A 21,037-nucleotide genomic window follows, 5' to 3' on the forward strand; every position below is an offset into this window, starting at 1 on the left:
ATCTGAAAGACCGTGCCAGCTGCTTATTTTATTATATCAATGCCGTTTAATGACCTTGTCCCGATGTAGATACTGATCTCTTATCAGTGCAATGTGTGTCAAATCATCCCAAAAGTCATGACGTAATATGACCCTCCCTAGTGTGCCTCTGATTGGCTCGCCAGTGTCTGACCATGTCTGCACGCTCTGGCTGCAGTGCCCTCTGCTGGTTGTTCAGGGGAGTGTGTAGGTCACATTTTTTTGTGCATCTGGTTTGCGGGAGGAATGTCTCATCGACACAAAAGCAAAAAAGCGATCCACATATGCAAATTCAATACAAATACAGACACAAAATTAAGCATATTCATATTCAAATCTCAAAAATATATTAACAAATACACGTTTATTTATACAAATTCTTGATTTATTTGTATGTCACATTTTTATATTTATACATTTTATTTGTATATATTTTCAAATCTCAAAAATATATTTACAAATACGCGTTTATTTATACAAATTCTTTATTTGAATATCACATTTGTATTTATATTTGTATATTTATTAATATATGCATATGTATTAATATCATATTTATATATATATATATATATATAAATAAATATGATATTAATTTTTTATATATATTTATTTATATATATATATATATATACAGTATATATATATAAATAAATATGATATTAATACATATGCATATATTAATAAATATACAAATACAAATGTGATATTCAAATAAAGAATTTGTATAAATAAACGCGTATTTGTAAATATATATAGTTGATGTGAGACAATTCTACTTCCATATGCTTGTGAGTGTCATGAATGTACTCCTCGCAAATAGGGTTTTTACTTCTTTTTTTTAACTCCACAGCCGTTCCCTCTTTCTTTCCAGGCGGGTTTGTTGAGTTTTTGGGACTCTTATTGAGTTAGCACAATGGACAAAACCTGTCAAAAGGTGAAAAAACTAATAAAAGGCACACAAGCTGGAGTGTTGAGATGTGACCTCTCCTGCACAGCAAGTAAAGTGGAAGGCTCCGCCTCCCCAACAATGTTTGCCCTGTTTTCTTGCCTGCGGGCAGCCAACTGAAGCGTTTGTCCACAGAGACATGGTTCGATCACAGAGGCATATTTGGCTTGATTTAAAACCTTGTAAACCGAAAAATTTGCATATAGAGGGGTTCGTATATTATTCGCTGTGTGTCCACATTTGGCCATCTTTGACTCTCCAGGTGTCTGGATTCTTCCCCGCGCTGCAAGCGCTCTCATCAGCCACGCAATCCGGATCAGCGGGGGCTCCTGCACCAGCCGGGCTCGTGGTCCAGGCCCAAACGACGAGGGGGGATGGCGTCTACACCCAACACTCGGGCTTCAAATACTGCTTCAGAGAGGTGAAAGACGGACAGGTGAGAGGCGCTTTGTCTTCTTAAGAACACAATGGTGGGCTGACTGGGAGGCAAACAACCACAGAAGTCCCTTATTTTGAAAGTTTCTTCTATCTCACAACCAGTCCTCACATGCCCCTTCATTTACTGTTCAAATCCAGAATGTGGGTCAAGTTGACACGGGAATGTTGAGTACATAAATTCAGGCTGCCCTGTTACGGACGCAGCATCAAATTGTAGCCAAAGACAAAAGCTCTTATTTTTACGAGCGGCATAAAGTATGGCTGTGTCCACGACCGAGTGCGAACAGGCTGTTTTTGTCTTCACACGCCGTGAAACATGTGTGCACCTCCGCAGCCAGGAACTTAATGTGAACCAGAACGTCTCCTGACAGCCTCCCAGGAATCACCGCGTCGTAAACTTCACTTCCACCCTCACGTGAAACATCCGACACAAAAGAAGCCAAAAGAAGAACACACACACACACTTCACGGGACCATTTGGGTGCCATTCGGTCCCCTCATGACCCTACTGTACTTCCAGTGCTTTGTGTCACTGCAGTTTGTTCTCCTCAGTCTAAAAAAAAACATTTTGTTGATGTGTTGCAGTGTAGTTCTCCTTTGCCGGGGCTGAGGAGCAAGGAGACGTGTTGCCGGGGTCTCGGGAAGGCTTGGGGCGCCACAGACTGCGTCCTCTGTCCTAAACATGCAGGTCAGCGTGCTTCATGTTCACCTCCACAACAGCAGCAAACAGAGAACATCCACTGGAGGAAAACAAACGCGCTGCGTTCTGTCAGTGTGGGGTGGTCCTGGATGAGTAAAATATTTGGGAAGATTTCCACATGCTTATGTAACACACACACACACACACACACACACACACACACACACACACACACACACACACACACACACACACACACACACACACACACACACACACACACACACACACACACACACACACACACACACACACACAAAGAGGACTTAACGCATTCCTTAGTCCGTAACGAGCACAACCAAACTCCAAAACACGACCCTAATCTGAACCTAGTGTTTGCCTCTAAATGTTTTCTTCTACAGTGATACTTCAACTTAAAGGGGTCATATTATTATTGTTTTTCCTACATTTAAAACACTTTCTTGTGGTCTACATCAGTGGTCCCCAACCACCGGGCCGCAGCCCGGTACCGGACCGATTAGTACCGGGCCGCACAAGAAATAAAGAAATAAAAAAATGTTTTTATTTTTTTTAAATGAAATCAACATAAAAACACAATATATACATTATATATCAATATAGATCAATACAGTCTGCAGGGATACAGTCCGTAAGCACACATGATTGTATATATTTATGTAAAAAAAAAAAAAAAATACTTTTTTTTTTTTAAATACCCCCCGCCCCCACCCTTCACCCCCACCGGTCCGTGGGACAAATTTTCAAGCGTTGACCGGTCCGCAGCTACAAAAAGGTTGGGGACCACTGGTCTACATAACATGTAATGGTGGTTCCATACATTTTTTTATTTTTTTTTACAGATTATCTCTTTAGGATGCGCCGTTTAGTGGACGGTCTTCTTCATGTGCTTCCACTTAGACTGCATCTTCTCCCCGTCAGCCGTGTTGTAGTTTTTAGCGCTATCATAGCGATTCTACTGACAGATACAGTCGTGGTCAAAAGTTTACATACACTTGTAAAGAACATAATGTCATGGCTGTCTTGAGTTTCCTCATTTCTACAACTCTTATTTTTTTGTGATAGAGTGATTGGAGCACATACTTGTTGGTCAGAAAAAACATTCATGAAGTTTGGTTCTTTTATGAATTTATTATGAGTCTACTGAAAATGTGACCAAATCTGCTGGGTCAAAAGTATACATACAGCAATGTTAAAATTTGGTTACATGTCCCCTGGCAAGTTTCACTGCAATAAGGCGCTTTTGGTAGCCATCCACAAGCTTCTGGTTGAATTTTTGAAATTGGTGCAGTTCAGCTAAATTTGTTGGTTTTCTGACATGGGCTTGTTTCTTCAGCATTGTCCACATGTTTGAGTCAGGACTTTGGGAAGGCCATTCTAAAACTCAAAGGAAATTCAAGACAGCCATGACATTATGTTCTTTACAAGTGTATGTAAACTTTTGACCACGACTGTATATGTACAAACTAGGGTTGTCCCGATGCCAATTTTTTGGTACCAGTACCAAAATGTATTTAGATACTTTTCAAAATAAAGGGCACCACAAAAAATGGTTATATCGTATATTACCAAATAATTTTTTTTTTAACAAAATCGATTTTGGAGACAGCCGTTTAAAAGAAGCAGGCGGTTATTTGCACAAGGCTTTTATTTATTTTTGCACCAGCCTGCACCAGGCCATTATTTGGTTACAATGGTCACTGTCCAGTATTTGTTTTCCGTACAAAAAACTTTAAATGTTATAGCTATTGTAAAAATACAAACAAAAAAACAAGAGATCAACATGAGGTAGACTATCAAAAGACAAGAGATCAACAAGGCCTCAACATGGCAGTAGTGCAACAATTGTCAAATAGAATACCAATACTAAAAATAAATAAAGCAGCCTACCGGGAAAAATAAAATTATGGTACCAAGTACTCAAGTATAAAACCCACCATCAAAACAGAACAATAATACTGTCACTTAAATAAAATAAAGGCTACAGTACTCCAAGTTTTAAATAAAGCAGCATACAGGAAAAATAAAATTATGGTACCAAGTACTCTATAAAACCACCAAAACAATAATACTGCAGCAAACGCAACCCCAGTAGCATTTTAATCTAAATTATGCAAATAACAGCCCATGGGCGGCTATTTGGACATAGGCGGTTATTAGGAAGAGGTGGTTAATTCACAAAATGGGGTCAGACCCCGGGCGGCTATTAGGACATGGGCGGTTATTTGCCCAAGGGCGTTTATTTGGTAATATACGGTATTTGGCTTCATTTTAACAAAAACATCTTACAATACATTAAACAAATGTTGCCTATTGCATTTAAAGAACAATTTTATAAAAGATTAAAAAATTAAAAGGCATTAAACACACTGGGTGTTTGTTCTAGCACTCAAAGAGCAATTTACAATTTTATATATTACATATAGCCTGTCATAATCCAGGATTAAGTTAGAATACAATAAAAACCTTTATTGACATTTTATTAAATGCTTCATGATTATTGTTGCCACTCTTGGTCTGTTAGTAAATACTAAAAACAATACTATGGCTAAAAGGACACAGATAAGCCACGTAGCAGGTAAAACACACATTTGTTAAAGATGAAACACAAATTGTAGCAATTTGTTACAAAATTTCACTTGCATAAGTTTGCTTCATGTGGGCGGTTTGGACTCTGCTAATATTTGGCATCAAGCCAAGCAGCTGTGTGCGCGTCGATGTATCTGTGTGTGCACAGCAGGGGAGTTAGTTAATTATATTACCGGTAAACTGTTGTTTAAGTGTATATTTAAGTTTGAAGCGCAGGTGGTCTTGCCACATTTGGCGAGGCATGTTTTAAAGCACCGCGTGCAGCGTAGCGCTTCCGTATTTATAGCGTCATCCCAAATACCTCCCTATTGCGCTTCATGCACTGTTTTTATTAACCAGTAGAATTGCCTTTAGTTGCCAGTTTTCCTCTCCCCACGGTTTCTGCTTGTGGTTAGAGTGTCCGCCCTGAGATCGGTAGGTCGTAAGTTCAAAGCCGGCCGAGTTATACCAAAGACTATAAAAATGGGATCCATTACCCTTGATGCTTGGCACTCAGCATCGAGGGTTGGAATTGGGGGTTAAATCACCAAAATGATTCTTGGGTGCGGCCACCGCTGCTGCTCACAGCTCCCCTCACCTCCCAGGGGGTTATCAAGGGTGATGGGTCAAATGCAGAGAATAAATTCACCACACCTAGTGTGTGTGTGACAATCATTGGTACTTTAACTTTAACTTGTGCGCTCTGTGAGTGTGTGCGTGCTGACACACTCAACATGCTCCTCGGCTCAGCAACATCACTGCCGCACGGCACCATGCGAATAAAAAAAAAAGTATTTTTCAAAGGCAGTATAGTACTGTTTTCAATTCATTAGTACCGCGGTACTTGATTAGTACCGGTATACCGTACAACCATAGTACAAACTATCCACTACTTTGTATTAGAAATGGCAACAGCGGAGGATGCATGTGCATGTATGAGACAGTCTGCCCCACAACAGGAGGATAGAGACTACAATGGCGGACTCGTGCAAAGCTCTTCGGGTAAAACTTTACCATATGGGGAAAAACGTCACTAACAGGGCAAACTCCAAACGGATCGTTTAGCGCAGGCCTGGGCAATTATGTTGACTTATGGGGCCATATTTAGAGAAAAAAATGTGTCTGGGGGCCAGTATATGTTATTTTTAGGAACACTAATACAAAACCTCACAATAATGTCTGATTGAGTGCTAAAAACAGAATTTTACATTTTTTTACTGAATGAGACACCCAGAATGTACATGAAAATAAAGAATGTGGGATTTACAATATTAACTATGAAGGATAAAACACTGAACATTGACAACATATGAATGTCACCCCCCCCCCACCCCCCACCCCCTCTACATCCACATATTTTACAATCAAGTGAAACACAACAAAAATGCAACAAACACAGCAAAATATGAAGGCAAAGGGTTAAAAACAAAACGAAAAAACACTTACAATCTGATACATCACTAAGCTTTGGAACTTTGTTTTAAAAAACACCCACATTTCAGGCTCTGGAAACACTCCCCACCCACACTGCTTGGTGCCTCGTCTGAGCTGCTGTGACTTATTTTACCATAGTAACTAATTAGATAACCATAGTAACTAGTATATTACCATAGTAACTAATTAGATGACCATAGTAACTAATTAGATTACCATAGTAACTAATTAGATTACCATAGTAACTAGTATATCATGCAAAAGCGCAGATTCCAACCATCGAAATACTTTGTATAGTTGAAGACTTACAGTCATTAGAAAACATCACTGCACATCATAATGGCAGCTACACTTTCCATCTTAAACATCTAAAAATATTATTTGGGAATGTCCGGCGGGCCAGATTGAAAAGCTCAACGGGCCTTAATTTGCCCAGGTCTGGTTTAGCGGAAGTGTAAAGGAAGGCAAGATTGATTTATAAATATCTCCGCCATGCCTCCATAGTCGGATTTTGAATTTTTGGGACTTTTGCAGATCCCAAATACACAAAACAGGTACCGATAGGTAAGAAAAGTTGGTTTTGCATAATAGGTCCCCTTTAAGAGTGCCCGAAGTTAAGAATGTTTTGAGATAAGAGTTGTGTTTTGGTTTTAAATTGTAAGCAACATTTTTAGTTACAAGAATTAGTTGAAGTAGAAAATGTTAAAGTGAACCCCGTTACATCCGCCCAAAACATCCTGTCTTAGAGATCGACATAACTTTGTTTTTCAAGCTTGGGAAGAAAAAAAATGAATGTGAAGGACAGTGCTTAGGAGAAAAAGTGGATGATGTTCTTTGAATTAAAGAAAAAAAATCATCAAAAACATGACTGAACATGTCGCTAACTTGGCAAAGCAGTTCCAGCGTATCACTGCTAGTTATATCTAAAATGATATCTAAACGTCGGACATTTATCCATGAAAATATGGAAAAGCTGCTGGCGTGTTTGACGGTGAAGCAGCCAAAGGGAAATACAGTAAAAGTCCACTCGCCAATGCTGTACAATAATGATTACATTACCTCCTAAAACTACAGTAGTTGTTTAAACTATATTATGTTGTTTTTTACAATGTTAATTATCTAAAAGTATTTTTTTATTTTTAAAAAAGCATGTTTGGGAGGGTGCAAGCACCGGTTAAATTGACTTCAATTAAATTCAATGGGAGATGTTTTGAGTTAAGAGCTCCGTCACAGATCGAAATAAGCTCGTAAATTGAGGTACTTTAATTTCTTGTGTGTGGTCATGTGATCGTTGTCCAACAATCTGTCATCCATCATCAGCAGGTCCAAACAACAGCAGCTGTCCTGTTGGCTTCGAGCGAGGCAACGGAACCAAATGCGTTGGTGAGTTTGACATCCCAGATCGTTACTTTGTTGTAATCACTATTTTGTACAGGTGGAGTCTGCTTTGTCCCACTTCAGTTGCAGACAGTGAACTAACCACTAATGCTCGATTGTCCCACTGTGGTTAGAGCAGGCCTGGCCCTAACCAATCCGGCGCCCTAGGCAAGATTTTAGGTGGCACCCCCCCTCCCCCCTACCCCCCGGCAGTGAAGTGTATATACTCACAAGAAACCGAATAGCTTTGTCTTTGACCTTTTTTTTTTACTTAAAGAAAGCAAATTAACATATTATATGACAATGTTATGTTATGATTATCTTTAACCGAATCACAGCAGTGCTCAAATTAAAAAACAGCATTCCCTCTCATGTGATATTGCTTAATTAACATTAATTATGTGCACTTTAACAACTAGGCTTACAACTATACCTAATATATAAAGGGGTGGAAAAGTGACTATTACCTGCAGAGCAAACATTAGCTAACTAGAAGGCAATAACAATGTAAACAAAAAACACCTGCTTAAAAGATCTAATACAAATGTCCCTGAGGAATGTAAGGTGGGAGTACTGTAATTACCAAACGTTACATTATTATTTTCCATAACACTTTAGCCCCCTCCACAATATTAACCCGACGTTAAAACAGAACTAGCTATTTATTGATTAGCAATTGCCGAATCATGTAACATTAGCTTAATGCTAAAAAGCCAGGTTACTATCACATTCTGTAACAGACAAATAATTTCATGTAGGCTAACGTTACCTACCTGCTACCTCTGTATTTTTCTCGTTTCTCCTTCTCTTCTTTTCTCTTTTTTCTTCCCTGGGCACCTGACAGTTTTGGCCGTTTTGACATCTTGTGTTTGTTGATTTTTTGACGTGGTAAGAGTCATTATACGGGGTGGGGGGAGGAGAGTGGATGGGGGGAGCGTAATGTTGTAACAAATAATATTTCTATTAAATAGGCTTTACTTTGCATTTTAATTAATGTGGGATTATTTTTTGTATTTAGAAATAATAGTACCAATTTTTTTTTTTTCTCCAACATTTGTGGCACTGGCGTGGCGCCCCCTGATGTACGGCGCCCTTAGCATTTGCCTATACGGCCTATGCCACGGGCCGGCCCTGGGTTAGAGACATTGAACTAACATGCACACCATGATGCCATTCGAGCTGAAGATATTTGAAAATATGAATAAGCTTAAGTCAAAATGTGAGCAAAAGATATATGAAGGTAATATATCAAATCTTGATTTTGTTATTTGTAGATGTGAATGAGTGCCTCCAGCCAGGCCTTTGTGAGAACGGCGTGTGTGTGAACACCAGGGGGAGCTATAGCTGCGTGTGCAAGCCAGGCTTCATCCTGGATGCCTCACATGGAATTTGCATCTGTAAGTAAACACGCTCACACACACACACACACACACACACTCACACACACACACACACACACACACACACACACACACACACACACACACACACACACACACACACACACACACACACACACACACACACACACACACACACACACACACACACACACACACACACACACACACACACACACACACACACACACACACACACACACACACACACACACACACACACACGCAGCTGCCCTCTAGAGCAGGGGTCACCAACCTTTTTGAAACCAAGGGCTACTTCTTGGGTACTGATTAATGCGAAGGGCTACCAGTTAGATATACACTTAAATAAATTGCCAGAAGTAGCCAATTTGCTCAATTTACCTTTAACTCTGTTATTATTAATAATTAATGATATTTATCTTTGTGGAAACACTGATCATCTTAATGATTTCTCACAATAAATATATATAGAAACAGATGAATATCAATATGCAACACTTTATTTTTATATTTTCTCTAAGTGCACATTTTTCAAATTGAACATTTTCAAATGATCACTTCTAAGACAGTCTTGTGAAATCACAATATCCCATTTTAACTAGCTAGCCACTAACATTTTTTAACAAATCATGAATTACTTTGCACCATGTTTGTACAAATAATAACTCATGTAAAATACAAAAGTAAACTCTCAAATTTTTAAATCATGTCACACTTTGAACTGGACACCAAATCTGTTATCTGTTTCTTTGTCAGTTAGTGGGAAGCCTGGCATTGCATGCTGTTAACTAGTGTGTTGTACTCTGGTGTGTAACTTGACACTGCAACTCTGAGTGAGTCTTGCAGATGTGCATCAGTGAGGCGTGTTCTGTGTTTGTTCTTCAATCAATCAATCAATCAATCAGCTTTATTGTCCATTCTTACATGTACAAGACACATAAGAACTGAAATTACATTTTCGGCACAATCCCGCTAAGAGCAGACATACGTTACAGGGAGACAAGACGGGACCGCCAACGGATCAGCCTCACTTAGGCGCTCCTCAAAAAGGTGGGAAAAAGGTGACATTGGGGGGAGGGGGGAAGTAAAAAAAAATATCAGTCTGAGGCTGGACCCTCAGGAATGGTCCAGACTGAGTCCGAGGAAAAAAACCTCACATAGCATGGCACACATAAACAAGGTACATTTAATCACAACAACTCGCAACAAAGTCATCCAACAGGACCTTGGAGGCCAGCAGCTGCTGTTGAGCGCTGCTCAGCCCCCACAACCCCGGAGGAATAAAGCAGTGGTGAAGGCGTTGATTTGGGGAGGGGTATGTGCGTGCATGTATGCCCAATTAACTTGGGTGAGATGTTGGATTGTCTTTATGGGCCGAGGCCGGTCCCAAGAGTTCAAGAGTTCAAGAGTCCGACCCAGGTGCTTTTGAAGAAAAGGGAAAGGTCAAAAGCGTCCATCTTTGAGGAGTCCTCGGGGGAGTGTTTTCAAACAGCCTGTTCCTCAAGGCCATTTGAAAAATGGCCTTGAGGAACAAGAAAATACAAAAAATACTGCCTTGTTTCTTGATGAAGTTCATGTAAGAAAATGGTGATTCACAAAGATAAGATTTTTCCTCATTGTTTGCAGAACCTTCTTAATCTTTTGGACATATTTTCACAGCAATCTGGCCTTAAGCTTAATTATGATAAATGTAAAATGTTAAGGATCGGAAATATAAAGGGAACGTCCTTTCGAATGGAATGCAAAGTGCTTGTTTTGTGGACAGATGGACCAGTTAACATACTTGGTGTTGTTGTCCCAGAAAATCTGGAAGATCTAGGCTCAGTAAATTATGATAATCGACTAAGAAAGCTGGACAAAATTATGCAATTATGGAAAGGGAAATCCCTAACCTTGTATGGTAAAATGTCTATTGCCAACTCGTTAATTATTCCTCAATTTATTTATTAGTTTTTGTCATTACCAGCTCCATCAGAAAACTTTTTTAAGATTTATGAGCGGAGGGTCTTCGATTTTGTCTGGAACGGCAAACCAGAAAAGATTAAAAGAAAGGTTTTGTACAAAGAGTATGAATATGGGGGCCTGAAACTTCTCAACCTTGAAGCTATGTGTCTGTCTTTAAAAGCATCAATTGTTCCAAAGATGTATTTAAACATTGAGTGGTACACAAATGTCCTGTTGGACAAAAAACATGTACTGTATCAAAATAAATTGTATCCTTTTTTACAAGTGATCCCCTCCCAGAGAGTCTGCTGGGAAACATGGCGGGGTTCATAAAGGAAACAATCCACTCATAGTGGTGTTTTCAATTTTATGTGCCAGAAAAAAGAGACGATATTTTGCAGCAGTTAATATGGATGAACTCTAATATTGTAATAGATGGAAAGCCTTTCTTTTGGAAAAATATGTTTGAAAGAGGAATCATTTTTGTCAATGATATTATCAATGAGAATGGTAAAATTATGAAGTATGATGAATTTAGAGCTATGTATGGTGATGCTTGCTCAAGCTTTTCATTTGATCAATTTGTATTTGGGAAAAGATGGAAACAAATAATTAGTTATGGAACTACTAAATTATTAGTTTGTAAACCTCTAATAAGAAATTCTAGTTGGCAAAAAGGAACTAAAATAAATAGAAAAATATATAATTTCTATTTAATAAAGAAATCTTTGAAGGCTGCCTCATACAACACAAATGGAAAATGGGAGGACTTTTTTGACTGCCCGTTGCCATGGGATGCCATATTCAAACTAATCTATAAAACCACTATCGATGTGCAAAATCGTTATTTTCAAATTAAAATTATTTAGAACTTCTTCCCCACAGGAAAAATTTTAAAATTATGGAATATGACAGAGTCAGATGATTGCCGATTTTGTTGTCAGGAGCCTGAATCCACCCTGCATTTGTTTTGGTATTGTCATATTGTGTCTTTGTTTTGGGTGGAAGTTGAAAAAATGTGTTTAAGGATTGGTTTGTTTATGAAGCTTAATGTGGTTTCTGTTATTTTAGGAGAGTTCATTGACAATCATGATTTAGTCAATTTAATTATAGTACTCGGTAAAATGTTTATTTTTAAGGCCAAAAACAGATATTCACTTGGTATTACTTTCTTTAAAACATTTATTCAGTATTTTCTAACTTTAGAAAGTTACATGGTTGAAAACGATAATGATGCCAAAAAACATTAAAAAAAAGATGAGAAGTCCTCAAAGGCTTATTTTGAATGTATAATTATGTTTATAGATTATATGATATCTGTTGTTGTGTTCCCTAATTTGAGTGACCTGGACATAATCTGGACTGTACATAAATGCTTATTTTGAAAATGTAATTTTGTTTATAAATTATATGCAATCTGTTGTGTTCCCTAATTTTTTTCTGTGTACATGAATGAAGGTGTGTGTTGCTGAGTCCGACTTGGAAATTATCTGGACTGGGCCTGGTTTAAAAAACCCTTTAAACAAATCTAATTTCATTGACAACCTGGTCTGTTGAAGATAAGGCCGTTTTTTTTTTAAATAAAATAAAATAAGATAAATAAATAAAAAACATTTTCTTGGATAAAAAAGAAAGTAAAACAATATAAAAATAATTACATAAAAAATAGTAATTAATGAAAATGTTAGTGGACCAGCAGCCTATACAATCATGTGTGCTTCAGGGACTGTGTCCCTTGCAGATGTGTTGTCTATGTTGTGGGAACCAGAATATTGGTAGCAGAAAGAAATAACCCCTTTTGTGTGAGTGGGTGTGGATGAGTGTGCATGGGGGAGGTTGTTTGGGTTGATGCACTGATTGAAAGTGTATATTGTGTTTTTTCTATGTAGATTTAATTTTAAAAAAAATAAATAAAAAAAATAAAAAATAAAAAAAATATTTTTTTAAAAACATTTTTTTATTTTTATTTTTTTTAGAACAGGCCCACGGGCGACTCATCTGGTCCTTACGGGCGACCTGGTGCCCGCGGGCACCGCGTTGGTGACCCCTGCTCTAGAGAGTTACCTGAGGAATAACTCATCCCAGCTCCCTAAATCTGAATAAAATGCATTGGCCGGTTATAAATCCATGTGTTAAAACTATGCATCGGTGCAGGGAAAGCACTTAGGTGTATAAAAATACCCTAAAGCTGTCAAAAATGCAAGTAGATAGATGGTCAAAATATTTGTAATTATAAATATATATGTATATCCTGTAACAATAGACTGAATATTGTTGCATGTCAGGGGATTATCTATTGTATAAAGTACCCATGATTGTCACACACACACTAGGTGTGGTGAAATTGTTCTCTGCATTTGACCCATCACCCTTGATCACCCCCTCGGAGGTGAGGGGAGCAGTGGGCAGCAGCGGTGGCCGCGCCCGGGAATCATTTTTGGTGATTTAAGTTAAAGTACCAATGACTGTCACACACACACACTACGTGTGGTGAAAATCTGTCCTCTGCATTTGACCCATCCCCTTGTTCCACCCCCTGGGAGGTGAGGTGAGGGGAGCAGTGAGCTGCAGCTGTGGCAGCGCCCGGGAATCATTTTGGTGATTTAACCCCCAATTCCAACCCTTGATGCTGAGTGTCAAGCAGGGAGGTAATGGGTCCCATTTTTATAGTCTTTGGTATGACTCGGCCGGGGTTTTGAACTCACGACCTACCGTTGATGATTAAGAATCAGATTATTATATTTGAGTGATGGGGTGGGATATTATAAGCTTCTTCCCACTCCTTTTCGAACTGCTCCTTTTCTTTTTGGATTTTCTTTTACTATTACTATAGTTTTTTTCAGGTGTCAATATTGTATTGGAGATGTCATTTTGGTTTGTTGTATTAAAAATGAAACAGTTCTTATAGTAGAGTTGCATGATATTCTTACCGAAGACTATAAAATGGGACCCATTATCTGCCTGCTTGGCACTCAGCATCAAGGGTTGGAATTGGGGGTTAAATCACCAACATGATTACCGAGCGCGGCCACCGCTGCTGCTCACTGCTCCCCTCAAGCAGTCCGACTGTATTCCACAAGATGATGAAAGTGATATTTTTAAGAGCCATTTCCTTCGACACACTTTCGTTTTTTTCCCTGACTTTATTACCTTGATGAACCACTTCTTTCGGGACTCTGTGAAAGCTCTTTCCCATCTCTCTATTTGAACGACTGGAACACCCAAAAACAGAACAGTCACTTGATTTAATGCTACGCTCAAGCTGCTTGACCATCGTGTCAATTAAGCCGTGAAGAAGAAACACGGATGTGACGTCATATGCAACCCTCCTATATATATAGTATCGAAACAAAAGAAGAAAATGTGATTATTACATTTTAAAGGCCTACTGAAATGAATTTTTTTAATTTAAACGGGGATAGCAGATCCATTCTATGTGTCATACTTGATCATTTCGCGATATTGCCATATTTTTGCTGAAAGGATTTAGTAGAGAACATCGACGATAAAGTTCGCAACTTTTTGTCGCTGATAAAAAAAAAGCCTTGCCTATACCGGAAGTAGCGTGACGTCACCGGAGGAAGGACTCCTCACATTTCCCCATTGTTTACAATGCAGCGAGAGAGATTCGGACCGAGAAAGCGACGATTACCCCATTAATTTGAGCGAGGATGAAAGATTCGTGGATGAGGAAAGTGAGAGTGAAGGACTACACTGCAGTGCAGGACGTATCTTTTTTCGCTCTGACCGTAACTTAGGTACAAGGGTTCATTGGATTCCACACTTTCTCCTTTTTCTATTGTGGATCATGGATTTGTATTTTAAACCACCTCGGATACTATATCCTCTTGAAAATGAGAGTCGAAAACGCGAAATGGACATTCACAGTGACTTTTATCTCCACGACAATACATCGGCGAAGCTCTTTAGCTACTGAGCTAACGTGATAGCATCGGGCTGAAATGCAGATAGAAACTAAATAAATAAATCCCTGACTGGAAGGATAGACAGAAGATCAACAATACTATTAAACCATGGACATGTAAATACACGGTTAATAATTCCCAGCTTGGCGAAGCTTAACAATGCTGTTGCTAACGACGCCATTGAAGCTAACTTAGCAACGGGACCTCACAGAGCTATGATAAAAACATTAGCGCTCCACCTACGCCAGCCAGCCCTCATCTGCTCAACACCCGTGCTCACCTGCGTTCCAGCGATCGACGGAAGGACGAAGGACTTCACCCGATCATCCGTGCGGTCGGCGGCTAGCGTCGGCTAGCGCGTCTGCTATCTAAGTCAAAGTCCTCCTGGTTGTGTTGCTGCAGCCAGCCGCTAATACACCGATCCCACCTACAACTTTCTTCTTTGCAGTCTTCATTGTTCATTAAACAAATTGCAAAAGATTCACCAACACAGATGTCCAGAATACTGTGGAATTTTTAGATGAAAACAGAGCTTTTTTGTATTGGATTCAATGGGGTACCAATACTTCCGTTTCAACGATTGACGTCACGCGCATACGTCATCATACATAGACGTTTTCAACCGGAAGTTTAGCGGGAAATTTAAAATTGCTATTTATAAGTTAACCCGGCCATATTGGCATGTGTTGCAATGTTAAGATTTCATCATTGATATATAAACTATCAGACTGCGTGGTCGGTAGTAGTGGCTTTCAGTAGGCCTTTAACAGAAGTGTAGATAGAACCATGTTACAAAAGATAGTAAGCATATTAACAAGTAGATTAGTAATAGTTTTGAGAAAATACAGAAATGACAATGAATATGTTACTTATATGTCAGCAGTCAAATTAGGAGCCTTTATAAACCATTTTAAAAAATTGCTTTAATTATTTGAATACCAAATAATATATTATGATATATATATCGTTATCGCAGGAGACTGAAATATACATCGCAATATAGATTTTAGGCCATCCCTACTTCCTTGTGCTCTTGTATTGAAGGAGTTCTGCATGCTGACCGCTGATAGTCTTTTTATTGCCGTCATCTCAGCCCAGACTGTGATAGCAGAAGACAAGAATCAGTGTTACCGGGTTCTGGGTTCGGGTCTGGGCCCGTCCTCCTGCTCCCTGCCCATCCTCAGGAACATCACCAAACAGATCTGCTGCTGCAGCCGGGTAGGGAAGGCCTGGGGTCCTGACTGCCAGCGGTGCCCATACTTCGGGTCAGGTCAGTCGCCAGTCATGTGACCTGCGTGCTCTGTCGGAGGTGAGGTGTATCACTTAAAGGTGTTTTCTCTCTCAGTGGCCTTTAAGGAGATCTGCCCTGCGGGTCCTGGCTACCACTACTCCCCCTCCGCCGTGCAGTTCAGCCAGAGAGCGGCAGAGCATCTGGGCACCCAAGGGGCTCAGCTGGTAACCCACCTGGACCAAGGTCTGTGTGGGCAAGTCATAAGTGCCAAATCACAACAGAGATCACCCCTCCATCCGTATGTCTCTTTTTCTCCCAGGTGAGACCACTAGTTCTCAGCCGAAACCCCCAGCAAGAGAGACCGTGAGCTCATCCAACCGAACCAGTTCACCTGTCAGTACCCCACCCTCTAGACACGTAAACCCGGTGAACACCACCCGGCATAAACCTCAAACTCCAGGCAGTGCCGGCGTCCGGCCGACCCGCCCACGACCGACCATATCGACGAGGAGATCACCACAGCAATCTAGTGGGGGTCAAGATACGAGCGGGAGTCAGAACCAGGGCACCGGAAGAAGCCAAACTTCCAACCAGAACCAAGAATCAAGTGGCAATCGCAACACCAGCCATACTCAAGGTACCAGCAGGAACCCAAGTCCCAGTGGGGGTCAAATCACAAGCAGGAACCAAGGAACTAACCAGAACCAAGGCACTAGCAGGATCCAAGGCCCCAATGTGAATCCAGTTTCCACCCAAAACCAAGGAACAAGTGGCAATCGCAACACTGGCCAGACTCAAGGAACCAGCAGGATCCAAAATCCCAGTGGAGGTCAAGGCACAAGTAGGAACCAAGGAACCAACCAGAACCAAGGCATTAGCAAGGACCAAAGTCCTAGTGGAGGTCAAGGCACCAGCAGAAACCAAGGAACCAACCAGAACCAAGGCATTAGTAGGGACCAAAGTCCTAGTGGAGGTCAAGGCACCAGCAGAAACCAAGGAACCAACCAGAACCAAGGCATTAGTAGGGACCAAAGTCCTAGTGGAGGTCAAGGCACCAGCAGGATCCAAGGTGTCAGTGGGAGTGAAGGTACGGTAACTGCTGATCAGAATGTCCGATGCTGGTCACATGACCAATTGCTTCCTTCTGTATTTTTCGTGTGTCCGTGCAGATCGGCCGACTGGACGAGGAGATTCTCTGCCAGCTTCGGCTCAACGGATCCCCGAGGGAGACTCGAGAACCGGTGGACAATCCCCGCCACCTAAGAAGCCGACGACGCGTCCCCCCCGCGTCCAGTGTGAGTACCAGCCCACACCGGGTAGTCTGGTAGGCCATGCTTCTCCAAAATCACCAGACCTGACCCCTGAGGTCAAGGTTCACATTAGTCCGTGCTCCTTTTGGATCCATCTTCTTACCAAAACACTCTTTTAGTATTATGTTACCGAGAACGGTATTTATTAAGAATGGGCCCATCAAGAGATCAAAAGTTAATGTGTGTGTGTGTGTGCGTGTGTGTGTGTGTGTGTGTGTGTGTGTGTGTGTGTGTGTGTGTGTGTGTGTGTGTGTGTGTGTGTGTGCAGCATCGCAGGATGTGTGCGCGAGCAAACCAGGTGTGTGTGGCGGTGGTCGCTGTGTGTCGCAGCCAGGTGGGAAACACACCTGTGTGTGTGATCATGGATACCAGGCCAACTCTGAGCGCACGCACTGTCAAGGTGAGCACGCACGCAAACGCACACAAAAACACGCACAAAGCATTCAATCGATTGTGTGCGTGTGCAGATGTGAACGAGTGTGTTCAGCCTGGAGGTGTATGTTCGCCAGGAGAGTGTGTGAACAGCGCAGGCAGCTTCCGGTGTGTGTGTCCGTCGGGATACAGCAGCGACGCTGGGCAGAGGAGCTGTCAAGGTGACTTCCTGCCGCCACTTCCTGTCTCGCTTCTCTCGCGTACCACCGCTCACTGTCGCCTCCCTTAGATGTTGACGAGTGCCAGCGGAGCCCCTGCGGCAGCGACGCCCGCTGCCACAACACCGCCGGCAGCTTCAGGTGTGTCTGTCGCCACGGTTACAAGCTCAGCGGCAACACCTGCACAGGTAAGGAGGCGCGGTTGCATTGGCTCGCATGCTTTTAGTTTGAAGGACTCAAACGTCACATGTCTTTTTAGTATGCATGATGTCATTAATGAGCGTGTCCTTTTCAGACGTGGACGAGTGTGAGGATCCTCTGCTGTGTCCGGGTCAGCAGTGCGTCAACACTCAGGGTTCCTACCGCTGCGTGTCCTGCCAGCCTGGACACGGACTTCTCAATGGACTCTGCACAGGTAGCCAAACAAAACATGATTGATCACATAGAGTAGGGGTGTCTGAGTGCGGCCCGCAGCCCCAGTCTTGTTGGCCCGGAGCAAAAAACTGTAAAAATCTAAGATAAAAGAGCGAAAAGATGTAATGTAATGAGAAATAGCTGAACATTTCCTACTATTAATTAATAATAATATATCTTGTCACCTATAACACAATGCTAACACTAAGTTTTGTCTTTAAATACTGTATATATATATATATATATATTTTTTTTTTCCTTAAAAAAATTTGGACACCCGATCTAAAATTATACAAAATGATATTAATATTTCTAAATAAAAATAAAATATAATAAAATAAAAATATAAACTAAGTAGTCAGTTAAAAAATAGAATACACAAACAAAGCGTTACTATTCCAATGAATTATTAAATTAGAAAAATTAACTAAACTAAAACTACAAACACAGTTAAAAGTATAACTGAACATTCATATTTTTGTAAAGCAGAATTTTTGACACAAGGTTGTATCGTAATATTATTATTATCATTATTATATTCTTACAGCGATGAGGTGGCGACTTGTCCAGGGTGTACCCCGCCTTCCGCCCGATTGTAGCTGAGATAGGCTCCAGCGACCCCGAAGGGAATAAGCGGTAGAAAATGGATGGATGGATATTCTTACAGAAAAAGGCACACAACATATTGTTGGGGAAAAAACAACAGTAGAAATTTAAAAAACCGAGCAAAAAGATGTAATGCACTGTGAAAAAGATGAAAATTTGATACTAATTATTTACAGTAATATACTTTGTCACTGCTAACACAAAGTTTTGTCTTTAAATACTGTATATATATATTTTTTTTGGACAAAAAGGTTTGGACACCCCCGTTAGAATATAATATTATAAATATCCTAAAATAATTATAAAAATATATATCCATCCAGCCATCCATTTTCTACCGCTTGTCCCTTTCAGGGTCGCGGGGGGTCGCTGGAGCCTATCTGAGCTGCATAATTAAATAAAGATATAAACTAAGTAGTCAGTTAAAAATGACATGAACAAACAAAATAATGCTATTACAATGAATTAAAAGGCACACAATTTATTGTTTGAAAAAACATAAAAAATGTACGAAAAAAAGCAAAAAGATGTAATGCAATCTAAAAAAGATGAACATTTGATACTAATTATTATTTAAAAAATACCCTTTGTCACCTATAACACAAAGCTAACACAAAGTTTTGTCTTTAAATAAATGTCTGTTTTAGTTTTTTTTAATAAAACAATATCAAAATCAACAGACATCGATGAGTGTCGTCAGGCTCCCTGCTCCAACGGTCGCTGTGAAAACACACCTGGGAGCTTCCGCTGCGTCTGTCGCCATGGTTACAAGCTGAAGAACAACACCTGTACAGGTAAATGTGCGCACAGGTGGACTGGGATCAGAAAAGAGTGAAGGAATGAATAAATGACTGTGTGTGTGTGTGTGTGTGTGTGTGTGTGTGTGTGTGTGTGTGTGTGTGTGTGTGTGTGTGTGTGTGTGTGTGTGTGTGTGTGTGTGCGTGCGTGCGTGCGTGCGTGCGTGTGCGTGTGCGTGTGTGTGCGCGGGTCCAGATGTGGACGAGTGTGCAGAGCCGTCTCAGTGTCCTGATCAGGTGTGCGTCAACTCTGTGGGATCCTATCGCTGTGTGTCCTGTCAAACTGGCTACACACTGACCAACAGACAGTGCACAGGTACAACGCACACACACACACACACACACACACACACACACACACACACACACACACACACACACACACACACACACACACACACACACGTTCTCACAAAGAAACACACGCACATCTCCTATCCTTGACAGATGTAAACGAGTGTAAGGACGAGGCCTTGTGTCCGGGTGGGCGGTGTGTCAACACTGAGGGGTCCTATAAGTGTGTGGACTGTCGCCAAGGCTACCACGCTGTGAACAGAGTGTGTGAAGGTACACGCACACACACACAAAGTTTGTGGAGAATGTGTTACCAACTGGCGTTTTCCACAAAGACATCGACGAGTGTGCGAGTGCCTCAGCTTGTGAGGCGGAGGGCACGTGTGTCAACACTCTTGGCTCGTTCCGTTGCGACTGTCTACCAGGGTATCGAACCTTCGGCCGGGGGAGACAGTGCAGAGGTGAGCCCGCTTGTCCACCCTCTTCACTGACAGGGCTGCCTTTTGATTGGTCGCGGAGCGGCAATTCAGTGCGATGTGAAAAGTTGATCGTTAGCTGCCATATAGCTCGGTTGGTAGAGTGGCCGTGCCAGCAACTTGAGGGTTCCAAGTTCGATCCCCGCTTCCGCCATCCTCGTCACTGCTGTTGTGTCCTTGGGCAAGGCACTTTACCCACCTGCTCCCAGTGCCACCCACACTGGTTTAAATGTAAATTAGATATTGGGTTTCACTATGTAAAGCGCTTTGAGTCACTAGAGAAAAGCGCTATATAAAAATAATTAACTTCACTTCACTAATGCTAACGGGTGCTCAGTTGTGGTGCGCACCTGTATGTGCCAACATATAAGGTAACCATGGCAACACAGATATGTGCGTGTGTCGTCAGACATCAACGAATGCTTGGAGGAGAACTGGTGCCCCCCCACGGGAGAGTGTGTCAACACAGCCGGCTCGTACACGTGTGTGTGTCCTCAAGGATTCTCCCTGGGCAGCGACAACAACAGGACCGCCTGTGTCGGTCAGCACCCCTCCTTCTCTTGCGTGGACTTTGACTGTTGCCACGACGATGTCCCGCTCAGTC

General features: G+C 41.2%; 1 protein-coding gene across 7 annotated transcripts in view; it reads left to right on the forward strand.

Moving 5' to 3' along the window:
- LOC133658553 (latent-transforming growth factor beta-binding protein 4) overlaps positions 1–21,037 on the forward strand; it is a 154,281-nt gene that overhangs the window by 103,576 nt on the left and 29,668 nt on the right. For 5 of the 7 annotated variants that reach the window (XM_062060723.1, XM_062060717.1, XM_062060719.1 and 2 more), the window contains 17 exons: positions 1,230–1,403; positions 1,991–2,093; positions 7,407–7,469; positions 8,738–8,860; positions 15,809–15,985; positions 16,061–16,189; positions 16,266–17,033; positions 17,116–17,241; positions 17,525–17,656; positions 17,724–17,849; positions 17,918–18,034; positions 18,142–18,261; positions 19,547–19,660; positions 19,860–19,979; positions 20,111–20,230; positions 20,293–20,418; positions 20,843–20,974. In XM_062060723.1, the coding sequence (XP_061916707.1) occupies positions 1,230–1,403; positions 1,991–2,093; positions 7,407–7,469; positions 8,738–8,860; positions 15,809–15,985; positions 16,061–16,189; positions 16,266–17,033; positions 17,116–17,241; positions 17,525–17,656; positions 17,724–17,849; positions 17,918–18,034; positions 18,142–18,261; positions 19,547–19,660; positions 19,860–19,979; positions 20,111–20,230; positions 20,293–20,418; positions 20,843–20,974 (2,770 nt within the window). The remainder of the gene's footprint in view (positions 1–1,229; positions 1,404–1,990; positions 2,094–7,406; positions 7,470–8,737; positions 8,861–15,808; positions 15,986–16,060; positions 16,190–16,265; positions 17,034–17,115; positions 17,242–17,524; positions 17,657–17,723; positions 17,850–17,917; positions 18,035–18,141; positions 18,262–19,546; positions 19,661–19,859; positions 19,980–20,110; positions 20,231–20,292; positions 20,419–20,842; positions 20,975–21,037) is intronic. The other 2 variants (XM_062060718.1, XM_062060724.1) reach the window with 1 other exon arrangement.

This window comes from Entelurus aequoreus, linkage group LG10 (genome assembly GCF_033978785.1).
Source record: "Entelurus aequoreus isolate RoL-2023_Sb linkage group LG10, RoL_Eaeq_v1.1, whole genome shotgun sequence".
Lineage (NCBI taxonomy): Eukaryota > Metazoa > Chordata > Actinopteri > Syngnathiformes > Syngnathidae > Entelurus > Entelurus aequoreus.